The 18,733-nt window shown below is 38.1% G+C and overlaps 1 protein-coding gene across 2 annotated transcripts in view; it reads left to right on the top strand.

The window, feature by feature from the left end:
• Positions 1–18,733, top strand: part of Dmxl2 (Dmx like 2) — a 111,994-nt gene that overhangs the window by 74,387 nt on the left and 18,874 nt on the right. For both annotated transcript variants that reach the window (XM_040729786.1, XM_040729787.1), the window contains exons 21-29: positions 501–598; positions 1,347–1,512; positions 2,848–3,112; positions 5,651–6,720; positions 7,490–7,681; positions 9,460–9,536; positions 11,259–11,389; positions 12,881–13,129; positions 16,942–17,120. In XM_040729786.1, coding sequence (XP_040585720.1) covers positions 501–598; positions 1,347–1,512; positions 2,848–3,112; positions 5,651–6,720; positions 7,490–7,681; positions 9,460–9,536; positions 11,259–11,389; positions 12,881–13,129; positions 16,942–17,120 — 2,427 coding nt within the window. The remainder of the gene's footprint in view (positions 1–500; positions 599–1,346; positions 1,513–2,847; positions 3,113–5,650; positions 6,721–7,489; positions 7,682–9,459; positions 9,537–11,258; positions 11,390–12,880; positions 13,130–16,941; positions 17,121–18,733) is intronic.

The raw sequence follows: 18,733 nt of genomic DNA, 5'->3' as shown, positions 1-18,733 counted from the left end.
AATTAAACTCAGCTTGTCGGACTTGATAGTATGCTTGCTCCTTTATAAACAGAGCTGCACATTAAGAAATGTAATATTTTCAAAAGATGATCACATCTATTGGATTTTCTGTTGTCGTTACTGTGTTTCTTGCTACTAGGTTTTCCCTTCCTCCCCTTAGTGTGTGAATTTAAGCTATTTACTTAAAGCTCTTGGTTCAGTTACTTCTTCTATAAAATGAGGACACAAGTAATACTTCACAGTGGGTAGTATTCATTAAGATTAATGAAAGGTGCCAGGTATATGATAAACAGTCAATAAATACTAGCTGCTGTACTGATTTTATTAGGATTACTGGCATACAAATGCTATTCTAGGAGGATGCATCATAAGCTACTGGGTCCACATACTCTTATTTCCATAGTGTGTGAGCTAAGGAAGTAACAATGAAGCATTAATTATTGGAGTAATTAATTGTAGTTCTTTTGTTGAGTAGTTACATGTTATTTTGCTTACCCTAGGTTGCCAAAGCTTCTTTTCAAAGGAACAATGATGCCTTAGATGCTGCTTTGTTCTACCTTTCCATGAAGAAGAAAGCAGTAGTATGGGGTCTGTTCAGGTAATGTGTCCCAGCACTTCGCATGGTTTCATGAATGAGATGGTGTTTTGGATCTGAACTCTGAATTAATTCACTGATGGAGCTCTGTCAAATCAGCTGACTTCCTTAGGCCTTGGTTCTTTTATTTACAGTGAATGGGCAAAATAGCTTTTAGTTTAAAGAGGTATTTCATTTTGTTTTTTTTTTTGAGACAGGGTTTCTCTGTGTATCCTTGGCTGTCCTGGAACTCTCTTTGTAGACCAGGCCTGAACTCAGAGATCCACCTACCTCTACCTCCCGAGTGCTGAGATTAAAGGGGTGTGCCACCACCTCCTGGCTAAAAGATAGGCTCTTACAAAAATGTTGATAAAAGCATATTGGTTTAAAAAAAAAAGATAGTCTTGCTTCCTGGGAGGCACATCAGCATTCCTTAGTAGAAGAAATGCTAGTGAGCAACATCTATAGCTGGAACTGTTGGTGTTTTTCCTGTGTGTATTGCCTATGTGTATGTATGTGTACTTTGTGCATGCTGTGTCCACAGAGATCAACGAGGATATTGCATCCCCTGAAATTAGAATTACGGATAGTTGGGAACCAAACCTTGGTCCACTTTTGATCACTGAGCTTCCTTTCCAGCCGCTCTGCTGGTCCTCTTTAAGTTGAATGTTAGAGTTGTTTTTCTTTTATTGTCTGTCTTCACATATTCTATAAATAATTAAAATATTTTAGGGGTGGTAATAGTCACCAGTGTTTGTGTTCTCATTTCCAGGTCACAACATGATGAAAAAATGACAACATTTTTTAGCCACAACTTTAATGAAGATAGATGGCGGAAAGCTGCTTTGAAAAATGCTTTTTCTTTACTTGGCAAGCAACGCTTTGAACAATCTGCTGCGTTTTTCCTGTTAGCTGGTTCATTGAAAGACGCCATTGAGGTATAAATAAGTGAACAAGCAGTTGTGCTCTGAGGCCTTAATGCAGAGTGTAGTTTTGTTAGACGCTTGTAAGAGCAGAATAACTACAGAGCCTGCTGAACTCAGACAGTGGCACTGGTCAGTTTAAGGGAAATTACAACTTCAGGTGTGGCGTGTCACATATTAAGATAAAGTGTAAAACCTACAGAAAATGTCAAGAATGGTTTTACGAATGTCTTTTTGCCATCCATCTTGTGATTCTGAGTCATTAAATATGTGCACAGTTTATGACCTCTTTATCTTGTGCTTTTTAAAAAGCTGGCATTTAAGTACTTGGGGCTAACGTGGCAGTTTGTAGTATTCTGTAATGTACTTGCCTTATTGGCAGTGCATATGAGGAAGTGAAACATTGAATTTTCTGTTACATAATCATGGTAGGTGATATAAAAGCCATTAATATTTCTGCTTCCTGATAACTTTTCCTTTTAGATTAGTTATTACCTTCATGAATCACCTAAACTCAAATGGAAGTAAAAATAGAGTTGAAAATAATCCTTCTATTTGGGAGCAAAAACAGGAAGATAATACAAGTTTGAAGCCACCCTGGCCTACAGCAGAACAGAATAGAATATTTACATAGTCCTTAAGTCTGGTTAGTTTTGTTACATGATTTTTTTTAATATACAACTTTTTAAAAATAATAAAATTTTAAAACAGCAGCAACTTTTTAAAAAATCCCCCCAAAATGATAGAAGGAATAGAAAACCTCTAACAAAATGAGCCTGTTATAAATTTTTAGAAGTATTTTTTATACTTCAGCATATTTGTAACATTTTTATAGTTACAAATGCCTCAATCAGAGAAGAGATGTTGGTGAAGAGTCTCAGGCTGAGCTGTTATAGTTGGCTCAGGTGCCCTAATAGGACAAGGGTCAGTTTTTCTTAGTAAACAGAAGGTTCTTCTAAAATAGTACAAATTTATATAAAAATAGGTTTGGAAATTAAAAGGAACTTATGTATAAATTGAAACATTTTAAGTAGTGTTTAATTTAAAAATTGGTGCTATTTAAATTAACTCTAAGACTGAGATAACAGTGACATGCTTTGTTTTGTGTGTGTTTTCATGTGTGACCATTCTAGTGTAGAGGTTACTGTGTTGTGACTGCTCACCTGTCTGCCACTTTGAAATTCTTCTACTAAGCTGCATCTTCTACCTAGCCATGTCTCAAAGTCTCAGCTTCAGGGTCCCTTCCATACCATGAAAACCTAAGTAGAGAATTCCAAGGTATCAGTGGGATAATGTATATCTAGATTAGTTGTCACTAAGGTAAATGTTTCTTAATATTTAAATTTGCAGGTGTGTCTTGAAAAAATGGAAGATATTCAGCTAGCCATGGTTATTGCCCGTTTATTTGAATCTGAATTTGAGACTTCATCCACTTATATATCCATCTTGAATCAGAAAATTTTGGGTTGTCAAAAAGATGGCTCAGGATTCGATTGCAAAAGACTACATGCTGACCCTTTTCTGCGTAGTCTTGCTTACTGGGTAATGAAAGATTACACCCGAGCCTTGGATACATTACTGGAACAGACACCAAAGGAAGATGATGAGCAACAAGGTAGATTTTTGTGGTTTTCCCAGTATCTTTTAAAGAGTAAGATAAACTTTAGAAGGGAGAGGTTCATTTACTCCGCTCCTACCTGAAGATCTGTTAGCAGTTAATGGCTTCTGGGGGAAGGAGAGTTCTTTTCTTTGAGCATGTGACACCTGCCTGGCAGGTCGGCTGTGCTCCCGTGCATTGTCCCATGCCCATGTGTATTTGGGCAGCACAGATTAGACTTCAAGAATTATTTAAAAAGAAAAATAAAAAGAAGACATAAAACTTAGAGAGACTAGAAGGTGGACTAGAGTGGGAAGTGAATATGATCCAAATACATTGCATGTATGTATGACATTCTCAGTAGTATATTATTATATTTTTAAAGACAGTTACCATATTTATTTTTCTTTTTTCCTGACTCTGAGAGTGTGTGTGTGTGTATGTGTGTGTGTGTGCGTGCACGTGCGCGCGTGTGTGAGTGTGTGTAGGTATAGTCTTGTTACCTCCTAACCTCTATGTGTGTGTGTATTTGTGTGTGAGTGTGAGTGTGTGTAGGTATAGTCTTGTTACCTCCTAACCTCTGTGTGTGTGTGTGCGTGCGCGTGTGAGTGTGTTTGGTATAGTCTTGTTACCTCGTAATCTTGTATTTTAGGTAGCCTGGAACTCACTATATTTCTTAGGCTCTCCACCCTTCTACCATAGCCTCCTAGTGTTGTTGTTGGGCTTGCCAATGTACACCACCATGCCCCAGATTTGAGAAGTTATGTGATTAAAAATTTTAACTTAATATTTGTAGTAAAGTCTGAATTTAACCAAAATTTTAGTAGTATTAAGATGATCACACATATTTTAGTTCTCACAGTTGTATTTTCTTTGCTCTTATTTCAAATTAGATATTTTTCAAAAGTCACCTTCAAGTTACAAGATTTTTTTCAAAAGAGAGGAGACAGGGAGGAGAGGACAGAGGTGTTTTTGTTTGTTTTTTGTTTGGCTTGCTTTTGCCTGCATGAATATATGTGCATTGCATGCTTGACTGATATCCTAAGATGTGAGAAGAAGGCGTTGGATCCTCTGGAACTGGGATTGCAGACAGTTGTGAGCTGCCATGTGGATGTTGGGAATTAAACCTCTATCCTCTGAAAGAGCAGCTTAGCTGGCCTGTGGAGCTTCCAGGGTTTCTCATGTCTCCCATCTCCCCATTCTTTAGCATTATACAAAGGTGATCAATTAGTCTTTTTATTTTCTTAAAGGTATTTTAAGATTAGAAATTTTAAATGTTTGTGCTCAGTCATTAGTAGTTTGTTTTTGTAGATGCTCAAATCGTTCCATCTTTAATCACTGGAGATCTTGACAAGTTTTTGATTATTATTATTATTATTTATAATTTCCTTGCTTTCTGGTATGGCAGAATGATTCAGGCTCATCTTGTGTATTTTCTGGCTAAGACCTGAAAATGACCATTCTTCCAAAGAATTCTGCATCTGTGAGTGGGGAATAATGCTTAGAGTCTGCAGTCTAATCCTCATTGCTTCTAGGCTGTTAGAATGAATACAGGTAGGACTTCTTCCTCCCCTAAGAATACAAGAGACTGTGTTTTCCTTCTAATTTATATATAAATGAGGATCTTCTTAGGTTTCATACATGTGTCTTATAGTGTGAAAGGCTTGGATTTTTATGGTATTAACATAGCTTTTTCCTTTTTATATGCTTAGAATAGTTTTCATAAGAATACAAATATGTATTCCACAACAGAATGGTGACTGAGAAAACCTAAACTTTATTATTATCTTTATGGTATAGCTTACTAAAGATGTACAGCAAATTCTTATTTTAAAGTCACTTTGCAATTTATTATATGACTATTCTACCAACTTGAGATACAATTCATTTGTTTAGTTTTATATTGTATTTTGTTTGTGTGTGTGTGTGTGCATGTGTGAACTACATCTTAAAATTTTAATTACCTTTTAAAATTATAAAAATGTCGATATAGTTTTGAAAAATAAATATAACATCACTAGGTGTGATGGTGGGTGACTTAATTCTAGTACTGGAATAGCAGAGGTAGGTGAATCTCTGTGAGTTCACAAGTAACCTGATCAAAAAGCAGATTCCAAGCCAACTACATAGTGAGCCTGTCTCAAAATATCTGTGTGTGTGTATATATATATACATGTGTGTATTTTTTTCAAGTTGTTTTCAGAGAACTCAGGCTTCTTTCCCCATTTCCCCCACTTTTTAAAAAAGGAAACCAGTTGTTTGTGTTTCCCTTCCATTTAAACAAGTAAGTAAGCACGTGTCTCTCTCCCTGCTCCACTTTCCTAGGTAAAGGTTTCTGTGTGTGCCTCTTGTACCTTCCTGGACATCATGTGATTTCGACATCACTCTAACATTTGTTTTTATTACATAGATTGATGAGCATATGAATGAATGCTGGGTTAATATTTATAGTAATATTTATTGTTCTTTATTTTTGGGAAATACTGATTTATATTTTTCAGTAGATGTTCAAATTAACACAGTAATTTATGGTTTTTATCTGTTTGCTTTCTGCAGTCATCATCAAATCTTGTAACCCTGTGGTGTTCAGTTTTTACAATTACCTTCGAACACATCCTTTACTTATTCGAAGAAATCTTGCTTCCCCTGAAGGAACTTTGGCAACTTTAGGTCTCAAAACCGAGAAAAATATTGCTGATAAAATTAACCTCATAGAAAGAAAATTATTTTTTACCACTGCTAATGCTCATTTTAAGGTTGGATGCCCTGTTTTAGCCCTTGAAGTACTTTCTAAAATTCCTAAAGTGACTAAAATGTCTTCCTTAACTGCTAAAAAGGACCAGCTTAACTTCACTTCTGAAAGGATAGAGAATGGCCCATCAGAATCAGGAGCACTGAGCGATGGCAGTGGCAGTTCTGGCGCTGCCTGGTCAGCAATGGCTTCCTCCCAGATCGACTGGAGTCAGCCAGTTGTCACAGTTGATGAGGAGCCTCTTAAGCTCGACTGGGGTGAAGACCATGATAGTGCCTTAGAAGAGGATGACACAGGTGGCTTAGTGATGAAGAGTACAGACACCAAGAAGGATGGTCAGGACCAGGAGGCCTCAGACTCTAGGGCATTATTGACCCCTCAGGAAGAAGATGGTGTTGGGGATGATACTGAGGTTGATGTGATTGCCGAACAGCTGAAGTTCCGAGCTTGTTTGAAGATCCTTATGACTGAATTAAGAACTTTGGCTACAGGTTATGAAGTAGATGGAGGAAAGCTCAGATTTCAGCTCTACAACTGGCTTGAAAAGGAAATTGCTGCCTTGCATGAGATATGCAATCATGAATCAGTTATTAAAGAATATTCCAGCAAAATATACTCTAAAGTAGAGAGTGAGCTTCTGGATCAGGAGGAAATGGTGGACAAGCCAGACATTGGTTCTTATGAGCGCCACCAAATAGAACGGCGAAGACTGCAAGCTAAAAGGGAACATGCAGAAAGACGGAAGCTGTGGTTGCAGAAAAACCAGGATCTCCTGAGAGTGTTTCTCAGTTACTGTAGCCTTCACGGGGCCCAGGGTGGTGGTCTGGCCTCAGTAAGAATGGAACTCAAATTTTTGCTGCAAGAGTCACAGCAGGTATGGGCATCACTTGTTAGTGTCAGCTAGTAAGTGATTTCAGTAGCTATTCCAGTTAAAGCTGTAAACCTAAGTTTTCAGCTCCTGTAGTCCTAGGAAGCCCATATTTATTTCCAGTGTAGCCTTTTCTCTTAGGTGAAGGCTTCAGTAACTAGAAATTGGTCTAGTTTGCTTCTCTGTTGCTGTGATAAACACTGATCACACCAACTTGGGGAAGAAAGGGTTTAATTAGGTTTACAGGTTTCGGTTATCAAGAGAAACCAGGGCAGGAACTCAAGGCAGGAACTGAAGTAGAAACCCTGGAAGAGTGCTGCTTTCTGGTTTGCTATTCGTGGTTTGCAGAGCCCTGCTTTCTTGTAACACCTAGGACCACCTGCCCAGGGGTGGTACTGCCTATTGTGAGTAGGACCTTCCACAACAGTCGGTAACCAAGAAAATGCCCCTCAGACTTGCCTACAGCCAGTATGATGGAGGTGATCTCTTGTGGGCCCCTCTTCCCAGACACCTACAGTTTGTATCAAGTTGACAAAACTGACCAGCACAGAAGTACACTTTAAAGAACTTTAGAGTATGACTGCTGTCTTCATGTCTTCTGTATCTGGGACAGATGGGAGTTCTATAAGTGCTTGTAGAATAAGTAAATAAATGCAGGAACATACTGCTTTAGATAAGTGCTTACCACCTGCATTTTCTCAGGTATCCATTAGGGGTTTGCTTTTCTCCTTCATTTTAACAATTTTGGAAAAAATTAATTTATTGTCACCTCCAGGAAACTACAGTAAAGCAGCTCCAGTCTCCACTGCCGCTGCCTACCACCTTGCCTCTGCTTTCAGCAAGTATTGCATCAACAAAGACAGTCATAGCAAACCCAGTGTTGTACTTAAATAATCACATCCATGACATACTTTATACTATTGTGCAGATGAAAACTCCACCTCACCCCAATGTCGAAGACATGAAGGTAATGTGAATTTTGTGGTTATTTGTTGTACATACTGGGAAGGTAAATGTCTTATATGTGCTCTTACTTTAGAGAATGATTGAGATGTTATATGTATGTACTGCCTTTTTACTTCTCATGAGTTCAAGACTGCAATGATTGCAAAGGATGCATTCTTTTTTCTTTTCTTTTCTCTCTCTCTCTTTTTTTTTTTGGAGACATGTTCTCACTATGTTGCCATGCTATCTCAGAACTTGCTGTGTAGACCGGCCTAGCCTTGAACTCTCAGAGATCCACCTGCCTTCACCTCGCAAGTAAAGGTGTGTGCCATCACACCCAGCCTTAAAAGTATACATTCTTATTTCTGGAAAGACTGTGGTCTTCCTTTAAAACAAGTAACTTCTTTTTGTAATAAAAATAATTTTCTAGACAATATTCTTGCTACTCAATATTCATTTAGGTTTTCTCTTCTGTCAAATGGATTACTAATGAGAAATATTTACAGCTTTTTGTTTATATGTCAAGAAAATGAAAATGTAGGTTGAGAGAGAGTTACCTGAGATAACTGTTTGAATTAAATGGCTCCAGAGAAAATATTCTTGTCACTTGTTTCCTGATGATTATGTTTATCGAAAGCTGTGCAACAGGTTAGAGACCATCAGAATCTAGAGTTACTGCCCTAAATTAACCCTATACCCTGTTCTGAATGCTTAACTAATGAAGTCTAATAGAGCTTGGTGGGGTCCGCGGAGCTTCGGCCACTCCCACTGCACAGCTGTGTGTAGGCTGCTCTACTTCTAGTTCTGGCGCCTCACACACTCGGTTCTTGCAATTTTAATCCTTCCCCCTCTTTTGACATGCATGTTTGATCTCTATTGAGATACTCTTCTGAGGGACCCAGATTGTCTAATCATATCAACTTATTAGAGATTGCTAATCTATAGCATGAGTTAATTCATATCATTATTCTTGTAGAGATTGCTTAAATCATTTGCTAGGTTAAGAAATAAAACAGATTAAAAATCAAGTTGGAAATGTTCCCTTCCTTAGGATTTAGACGAGGCTTTCTGTTTCTCTTTTTTTAGTCTTTTGAGACAGGGTTTCTTTGCCGAGTGTTGGGATTAAAGCATGGGCCATCACTCCCTGTCTTGGATAAAGGTGTGGAACTACCTCTGGAGTCCCTTCGAATTTTAGGAAATTTATAAGTCTGAAAGTGTTGGTTCAAATGGAATTTAAAATGTGTTTTTAAAAAATATCATATGTAGAATTTTTAAACTTTCTAAAAATTTTCATGACTTTCTCTTTCCTATGGATACTAATTAAACTACTTGCTTTCTTGAAAATGAGCCATTTCACATAGTGCTTGACTTAATTTACTTACTGGACGACCATTGTTACTGATAAGATTGAACCTTGTATAGTTTCATAAGGCAGAGCTTAAAGGGAAACTGTGAAAGTCCTGCCCATGGTTGGCTTCAATTTTCCTTTTATTTTACTATGTAAGTTAAAATTGTTATAACTTAGGACAAGACCCAGTCACATTAGCACTGGTCTGCTCAGAGCCTGCAAATGTCAGGCTCACAACAAATTTGTATGTGATAAAGATATGTCCAAATGAGTCAGCTTTGTTATTGGGCATGCCTATAAAGATAATGAGTTAGTTTAAAAGTAGGGTTATCTTCTGTAGGATCCAGTTTTATTTATGCTATTGCTAGTTTCCTCAGTATTTTCTAACTTAAGATATTGCTATTGTATAGAAATGTTAGTACAAATTATAATTGTGACTGTTTTGGTTTTAGGTGCACACACTTCATTCACTAGCAGCATCACTTTCTGCATCAATTTACCAGGCATTATGTGACAGTCATAGCTACAGGTAAAAAAAAAAAATTAAATAAATAAATAAACCACCCAAAGTAGTTTTAATATAGCAAAACATTCAACTGCTCCAGACTTCTATAGGATTCTATTTTTTAGGGCTGAAAATAATTCACAGTATAAATGCCATGTGTACTTTAATGGATAAAATAGACCCAGAAAGAAAATAATAATTAGTTTGTTAGTTTAGGTGTCATTTAGTAACAAAAGAAAGATGCAGATTATAGCAAGCATTAATGTGAGTGTTCCTAGTGTCTTTTATTTCCTTGAAAGAAGACTATTGGACACAGTGCATACTAGAGAGCCCTAGTCCTCCCGGAGGTCTCTCTGAAACTGGGTCAGTTTTTACTTGGTTAACTGATTTTCAGTTTAAATTTTAAAAAAAACTTGAAAAAAGACAGATATGCTCTTTAAAAAAGATGCTTAAAATTTATTAATTTAATTTACACTTTTATGTGTGATATAAAAGCCAATTGATGTTACAAGTTGTTTGTTTATGCAGTACTGGGGATCACCTATAGGCCATTGTACCTGGTGTGCAGACATGTTCCACCCCTGAGCTATACATCCCCAGACCTCTGCTTTTGAGACAGGGCCTCAGCAAACTTCCCAAGCTGGAGCTCACTCTGTAGCTCAGGCAAGCCTTGAACTTATGGTCTTCCTGTGTCATTTTCCTGAGTAGCTGTAAATACAAGTCTGCACTACTATGCTAGGCAACTGATACCAATTAAAAATAATTTGAGTTTTTCTAAAAATTAAATTGCCTACATCTGTTTATATTTTGCATTTTAATGACTAGGATAGCATAAGTTGTGAGAAATGGGATCACTTGGAAGGATGACCTAGATTGAAATAAAGTATGTTAATAAATGAAAAAATTAATAGAATTATATCTGCATGAATATATGGCTATACTTTTCCTTACAAAGGTTGCTGCCCTTTAAGGGAACATTTGATTTTAAAATATGGAGTTGCTCTCTCAAAAATGGTTTGCACTCTAGTTTTATCCTAATCAGCCCATACTTAAATGACTCCAAAGATTTGAAATTGATGAAGAAAATTTTGATTTAGTTGACACAGTCACCAAATGACCATCGATAAATTGTTTCCTACCAGTCACTGGCTAAGATGGCCCCCAAATGAGGTTTCAGAGACGTTGCTTTCAAATGTGTTTTTAGCTCAGCTATGACTTTGCAGTCAGCTCTACTGTTTGCTTTTTCTATCTCTTCAATTTCTACGATACTCTTTAGAGAGGGGAATCAGTTTTGAGGGGGCATTGGTCTTCAGTTTAGATAGTCCTCAAATACAATTCCCTGGCTTTTCTCATCTTCTGAATGTATGGTTACTCTTAAGCAGTTTGCAGAGCTGAGAATTAGAATAACTCGGGCCCTGAACTGTTTCATCTGCTGTGTCCCCAGCTAACAGTGACCTCCAACTTTAAAAAGTGAGCACAAGGAGAAAGTATCTTAAACTATTAAGAAGCTCCTGAAAAGCACTAAAATCATCTGCCCAGGGTAGTAAAAACAGATATTTTGTTTTAAAAGACCATCAATAAATATTTGTAATGAATTCCAAGAACATTCTAAAATAAGGTCTCATTGCAAAAGTGAATTCAGTGTTAAAACCTTTAGATTTTTTTTATAACCATCTAAAATAGATTTATGTAAAATACTATGTTCACAGCCTCTCCCAGTGCAATAACTGTACCTGTTTGTTCCAGCGGTCAGACAGAAGGAAATCAGCTCACAGGAATGGCTTATCAAGGGCTTCTTTTAAGTGATCGACGCCGACTCAGGACAGAAAGCATTGAAGAGCATGCGACACCAAACTCGGCTCCAGCTCAGTGGCCTGGTGAGAATTTTAGTGGTGGTGTGTTGTGGGAGTAGTTTTTTCCTTCTATATCCTTTTGTAATTAAAACGTGTGTGTGTGTGTGTCTGTCTGTCTGTCTGTCTCGCTGGGGCCAACTATGGGCAGTTTGTTCTCTCCTTCCACTTTGTGTGTCTTTGGGATCAAAATCAGGTTGTCAGCTTTGGGGAGGGCCTGGGCCCTCCCCGGAATGAAATGGCAGACTCTAGAGATCCCCCATGGAGGGCCTTACCCTCCCTGGGGAATGGAGTGGGGATTGAGTGGGGGGGCTGGGGGGCGGGGGGGAGTGGGCTTCGAGGGGAGGGAGAAGGAGCTGGGACTGACATGGGAAGCAAGCTTGTTTCTAATTTAAATATATAATAAAAAGTGCAATAAATAAATAATAGTAATGACACGTGATGAAATTATTTTAAATGGTACTAATTATTGATTTGAGGAAAGTAAATAATAAAAGTAAAATAGAATTTTTTAAAAAAATCAGGTTGTCAGACTTGGCAGCAAACGCCTTTTCCCACTGAGGCATCTCACTGACCCTGGAATTAAAAATACTTTGCCTGTATATTTATGTAAGCATTTAGAAGACAGCCTTGGAAGTTGGTCTTGATCATCTATCTTCTTTAGAGAGAGGATCTTTATTATTCAATGCCATGTTCCAGGCTAGCTAACCTAAAACTTTTAGAGGTTTTCCACTCCTAGCTTTATGTAAATTTTGGAGATACAAACTCAGGTCCTTTCCTATGTGCAGTTTGCACCTTATCCACTGAGTTATGTCTCCAGGCCCCTAAATTTTTTTTTAAAGGCAATCCCTATCAAAGCTATTGACCAATTTCCTAATGTTGCTTTCTGTAGAGTTGTTTTTTTTTGTTTTGTTTTGGTTTTATTGAGTTGGTAAATTTTGCTGCTTGTTGATGTTTTCTGCTATGGATTAGCCATTTTTAAGTACCATAGTATTTTGGGAACACTCAGAAAGTGAGTTCATTATTGTGATGGCAGGAAGCATGGTGGCATAATGGCTGACATGGTGCTGGAGAGGTAGCTGAGAGGTCTACATCTAGAATGGTAGCCAGCAAGGAGAGAGAGTGATACTGGGCCTGGCATGGGCTTCTGAAACCTCAGAGTCCTCTCCCAATGACATACTTCCTCCTAATGGTGCCATTCCTTATGAGCCAACAAGAGGGGGGGGGTGCATTTTCATTCAAACTACAATGGCTATAAAGTTGGAATGCTACTGTAAGGAAGAGTAGCATTTTCCCTTCTCCCCTGTAGTCTATAACTGACTGTTTTATGGCTGTAAATGGCTCTTACTTCATCCTACAAATTACAATCCATTCCCCCATGATTTTGATACTTATATTATAAAATGCTGTTTTATAGGGAATTGATACTTCGTTTAGTTAAACTGCAAATATGTGTGTCTTTTTTCTTTTTGTAGTTTATTTATACTGATGTTTTTATGATATTCTATGCTGTTACAGGTGTGAGCTCACTTATTAATCTCTTGAGTTCTGCCCAAGATGAAGACCAGCCAAAACTGAATGTTCTGTTGTGTGAAGCTGTTGTTGCTGTTTACTTAAGTTTACTAATACATGCACTTGCCACAAATTCCTCCAATGAATTGTTCCGGCTTGCAGCCCACCCATTAAATAATCGAATGTGGGCTGCTGTTTTTGGAGGAGGAGTGAAACTTGTTGTGAAGCCTCGGAGACAATCAGAAAGTATTGCAGGTAAGATAAATCTAATACAAATAGTGTATATAAATAATTTCCAAAGTTAAAGTAAGATTTTAAATGCTTTAGTTATTTACCTTAAGAATGTAGTAATTCTTTTTAGGATAATAAATAGGTAAAATTAGAATAAAGCTAGAATTTTTTACCTTTCTTTTTATAGAAGTAATATTTTTGAGGTTGAAAAACCAGGACATGTTTGAAAAGAATAAAAAAGAGGTAACAGTAAGGTAGGGACAGTGTAGAAGGAATGAGGTCATTAAAGATGTTAAGGAAGTCCCCAGAGGTGTCATTGCAGTTGGCCTCAGACTAAACTTATGGTCATATAAATATGGTGCTAAAAATTCCAGGTAGGTAGGTAGGGATGTGTGTGTGTGTGTGTGTGTGTGTGTGTGTGTGTGTGTGTGTGTGTGTGTGTGTGTGTGTGTGTTTTCTTCATTATGGGCAAGAATATAGGATATATCTTTTATCTCACTTTTTAAGCTTGTGGGATAAGGGAGGGGAAGGTTGTTTTTCTTTTTCTTAAAACATAGAAAGCACCTTAATTCATCTGCAGAAAATGGTCATATTACAGACATGAAGAGTTTAAATGACACATCTGTACCTCTGTCCTCAATGCCTGTGTTTGAGTTCAGACATGGTAAGGGATGTGATCTCACCAGCTCCTGTTGCTTCTGCCTTCCTTTAGTCCCACCTAATGGTAGCACATTTTAAATTTAAAAGGTTTCCTCCCAAATCACATTTTTTTTGTTTGTGGTAATTGTGAGATATTTTCCATCAGTGCTGAGGATCAAGCCCTGCACTTTGTGCCTATTAAGCAAGTGCTCTCCCGCTGAGCTTCCCTCCCTGTTTGTGTTAATGCTGTTCATTAAGTCGTCTGTGTGTAAATCTTCTGAGAGTGCAGTCATCTTGTATCCACTCATTCCCTCAATGTGTTATCTGTTAGGAAGTGTTCTAGTCTTTGGGGTGTGAGAGGAGCAAGAGAAGCAGGGCAATAGGAAGAACATGGTGAGGAATGAGGATAGGGCTGAGTTAGTTAGGATGGTGAGGGGTCATGTTTCTGATCAGGTTGCATTTGCAGCAAATCCCTTGGGAGGTCTGTGATTCCACCATATAAATATCCAGGATCAGAGCACTCTAGGCAGATGGAAGGAATGATGAGCAAAGGGAAGACTGAATTTCTTTTCTAGGAGGCCATCAGAGTTATCCTCAATAGGGAGAGTGGTATTCAAGGTGAAGTTGGAGGACTAACTGGGGACCAGGCCATTTAGGGTTTTGTAAATCATAGTATAGATGTCAGTTGTTGCTCTATGGAAAGAAAGAGAATGGTGGAGGATTTTAAGTAATGACAGTCTTAGGTTTCCTAAAGAGCTACTTTGTGGAGAATCAGCTGCAGTAGAATAAAAGTAGAGGTCCTGGGAAGGATGCTTTTGTAAGATAATTGTGGGTTATCATCAAGTATAAGTGGATAAATAACCCGTGCTTATGGAGCAGCCCTAATTAAACTCATTGAATTGTACGCACATATAAACAAAAAGAAATGAAGCCTGGTGTGGTGGTACATGCCTTTAATCCTAGCAATTGGGAGTCAGAGGCAGGTAGATCTAAGGTTCTGAGGTCAATTTGGTCTATATATCAAGCTCCACACCAACCAGGGCTACATAGTGAGACCCTGCTCAAAAAAAAAAAAAAAAAAAAATAAAAACAAACGCATGAAAGCAGAAGAGGAAGAGGGTCAGTGGAGTGGGAGGGCTCAGGACCGGTAATAGAGGGTGACTTAATCACAATGCGTTGTATACGTGTCTGAAAGTGTCGTAATGAAACCAATTGGTGGGTCTGGAGAGGTGGCTCAGCAGTTAAGAGCACAGCTGCTTTTCCAGTTCAAATTCCAGCACCCACATGGCAGCTCACAGCTGTCTGTAACTGCAGTACTAGGGGATCTGATACCCTCATACAGACATACATGCAGGTAAAATCGATGCATGTGAAATAAATAAAAATTTAAAGAACAAAAAATCTTTAAAAAGAAACCCATGTTTATAAGTAAAAAAAAAATAAGTAGATGAATAGTGTAATAGAGTGTTTCTCAACCTAAAATGGAATCAAGTACTAATATATACTGTAATGTGCATGAACCTTGAAACTTAGGTAAAAAGAAACCAGGCATACAAAATACATGTTACTAACTCTACCTGTATAACATATCTAGAATAGGCAAGTTCAGAGAAGGAAGGGTTGGTGGTTTTCACTTGTGATGACAGTACTTCTGAACTAGGTTGAAGTGGTGATTGTACAACATTTTTTTTTTTTTTTTGGTTTTTACAAGACAGGGTTTCTCTGTATTGTTTCAGAGGCTATCGGTCCAGCCCGGCCTCGAACTCACAGAGATCCGCTTGCCTCTGCCTCCCGAGTGCTGGGATTAAAGGCGTGCGCCACCACCGTTCGGCCGATTGTACAACATTTTAAATGACTAAACACCACTGAGATATACACTTTTAGTTTTTCAAGACAGGGTTTCTCTGTGTAATAGCTCTGGTTGTCCTGGAATTCACTTTGTAAACCAGGCTGGCTTTGAACTCACAGATTCCCCTGCCTCTGTCTCCTGAGTGCTGGGATTAAAAGTGTATGACACCACTGCCCAGCTCGGTTTTATATCATAAATTCTACCTTAAAGTTAAAAGATTTAAAAAAATAATACAGGCCTATGAAAGTTGGTAAAATTTTAGATGTGCTTTGAGATGTGTTGGAGTTGTTCTGCTTGTGGCTCTTCCATATCCAACTAGGTTCTAATTTACTTTGCTATTTCTTTATAAATAATCCTTCCTCTGGTTTTTACCATTCTCTATACTAGTCCATACCTTTCTCACACTATCTTCTTCCTCACATGGGGCTAGCGTGAGAAGCTTTAGTGAGAAGTGCACATGAGGTAAGTGCCTAACCTCAGGTCCATAGACGGTCCCTGGTCTGAAACTGCAAGTCGGCCTTGTTATTACTCCTATTATAGCTCTTGTCTACACAAGTGCTTTGCCCTCATTTATATAGACTCCTTTAGCCACTTATTCTGGTTGTTTTTTCTCCTTTACCATTGTGCTTCTGCTGTTTTTAAAAGATATTCTGTATACCCTTATACTCTTCATGTTTTTTAATCCATTTTGATTTTTCATTGTTTTTTTGTTTGTTTGTTTGTTTGTTTGTTTTGAGACAAGTTTTCACTATATAGCTCTGGCTGTCCTGGAATTCACTCTGTAGACCAGGCTGGCAGGCTGGCCTCTAACTTAGAGATTTGCCTGCCTTTGCCTCCCAAGTGCTAGGACTAAAAGTGACTCCACCCAGATTTTGAGTCTATCACTCAGTCAGTCTTGTAAATACTTACAGAGCATGCCATTTCTTTAAAAGTAAGTGTGTGTGTGTGTGTGTGTGTGTGTGTGTGTGTGTGTGTGTGTGTGTGTGTGTGCAGGTGCCCTTAGAGCCCAGGAGCTGGACTTACATGTAGTTGTAAGCTACCTGAAATTGGTTCTGGGAACCAAATTTGGGGCCTCTGTGAGAGTAGTAAGTGCTCTTAACTGCTAAGTCATCTCCCCCGCTCCTCTTGTAGGAATTACTTAACCCATAGTCTATATATAGCAAGTAGCTTCATGGGATGATGTCCACCTGCTTCTTTGCCATGACTCTGCCATGGGATATTGATATAGTAGCGAGGGAAGTTTAGAGGCTCTGACATAAAGAATTAGTCTAGAATATAGTGTGGCAAGAGGAGGAGCAAAAGAAAGGTTAAGTCTATAAACTAATGCTGATCTTTAAATCTCATTCAGCACCTCCTGTTCCTTCTGAAGACATAGATAAACACCGAAGGAGATTTAACATGAGAATGCTGGTCCCTGGAAGGCCTGTGAAAGATGCTACCCCACCACCAGTGCCAGCAGAAAGACCATCTTACAAAGAAAAATTTATTCCTCCTGAACTTAGTATGTGGGATTACTTTGTTGCAAAGGTAAGGGGTGTGAAGCTGCAGACTTTAAACTTATCTGGTTTATTCCTCCTGAACTTAGTATGTGGGATTACTTTGTTGCAAAGGTAAGGGGTATGAAGCTGCAGACTTTAAACTTATCTGGTTTATTGACTCTTGTGTATGTGTCACATCCAAATGATGGAATGGCCTTTGGCTCAGTCACCTCAGTTCTGAAATTTAATTTCTCAAGTCCAGAAACCAAATAGTCCTAGAAAACTTAGTGATTATCAAATGATAATAGATGAGGAAAATTAAAATCATATGGGACTTAGATATAAACTAGAAGTCAGTTTATTGACATATTACAAACTCATCTTTTTAAATTGATAGGGATTTTTGTTTATTCTGTAGTCTTCTGTTGATTATCAGCGGTTATCTTGATGAGCATGGATTTAGAGGAGGATTAATCAGGCTGTGGTGAGGTACCATGACATCTTTGTTTCTCCAATGCAGAGAAAATGTGTCTAAAGATCAGCATACTCATGGTGATTCCTATGCTGTTGGCCCTGTCTCATACAGTATTGGTACATGAAAATGTGACATTTGCTTTCCTGCACTGTGCAGGAGAGTTTATTGCTTGTTCTTGTTGTACTTCCTCTCTTGTGTGAGCTAACACTCTGGTCACCTTGCTGTACATGCCAGTAAGACATCTTAGTGTTCTTGTTTGCTTCTTTGTTTTTTTAAGACAGGGTTTCACTATGTAGCTCTGACTATCCTGGAACTCACTATGTAGACCAGGCTGGCTTTGAACTTAGGTCCACCTGCCTCTGCCTTCTGAGTGCTGGGATTAAAGGTGTGCACTACTATGCCCAGGTGTTTAGAGTTCCTGAGCCATTGAACTTACTCTGTTTTCTTTGTATGCTATGCTGTTCTTAGAAATAGTTTTTGAAGCACTGCTATCTTAGAATTTTTGATTATTTAGTAGTCTTCAAAGTATGTCCCAGAATGGCGGTGTCAAGATCACTTAGGAACTTGTGAGAAATGCAGAGTCTGAGGCTCTACCTTTCTAATTAAACATTTCTCCTTGCCATTTATAAACATTGACAACATTAAGATTTGTAAATGGTAATATGCCAACTTATTTTCATTTTGGGATATTTTCTCATGACTAATACAAAGTTACAAACATTTAGAAAGTGCAGAAACATATTAAGGAAAAAAATATGCCGGAAAAATGGTATATCTGTATTCCCAGCACTCAAAAAGTGGGAGACAAGAAAAGTGCAAATTTGAGACTGACTTGTGTTAAGAAGAATAGTATTATTATTTAAAATATATATAATTGGATTATTACATATAGTTTTATGTTTCATTTTTAAAAATTAGCTCACAGGAGAATCTAGTTTTTGGGCTCTTTCTCAGTGGTTTTGTTGTTGTTGTTGTTCTCCATGGCTGAACTAGAGAGTGATGAATCCAAGATGCACTTGCAGGCCTGCGGTAGCCACTGCAGTGCCTGGGATCACAATATAAGGTCTTAATTTGATGACTTCTAAAGCCCTGGAGTTTGGTCACCTGTTGTCTCCTCAGAGAATCTGCTCTGTAATCCCTTCATGGGTACCACATTCTATTAGAAATTTTAGAGTATCCTATCTGAG

Source organism: Mesocricetus auratus, unplaced genomic scaffold, assembly GCF_017639785.1.
Source record: "Mesocricetus auratus isolate SY011 unplaced genomic scaffold, BCM_Maur_2.0 Super-Scaffold_100022, whole genome shotgun sequence".
Lineage (NCBI taxonomy): Eukaryota > Metazoa > Chordata > Mammalia > Rodentia > Cricetidae > Mesocricetus > Mesocricetus auratus.
This window is presented reverse-complemented; position numbering and strand designations above follow the sequence as displayed.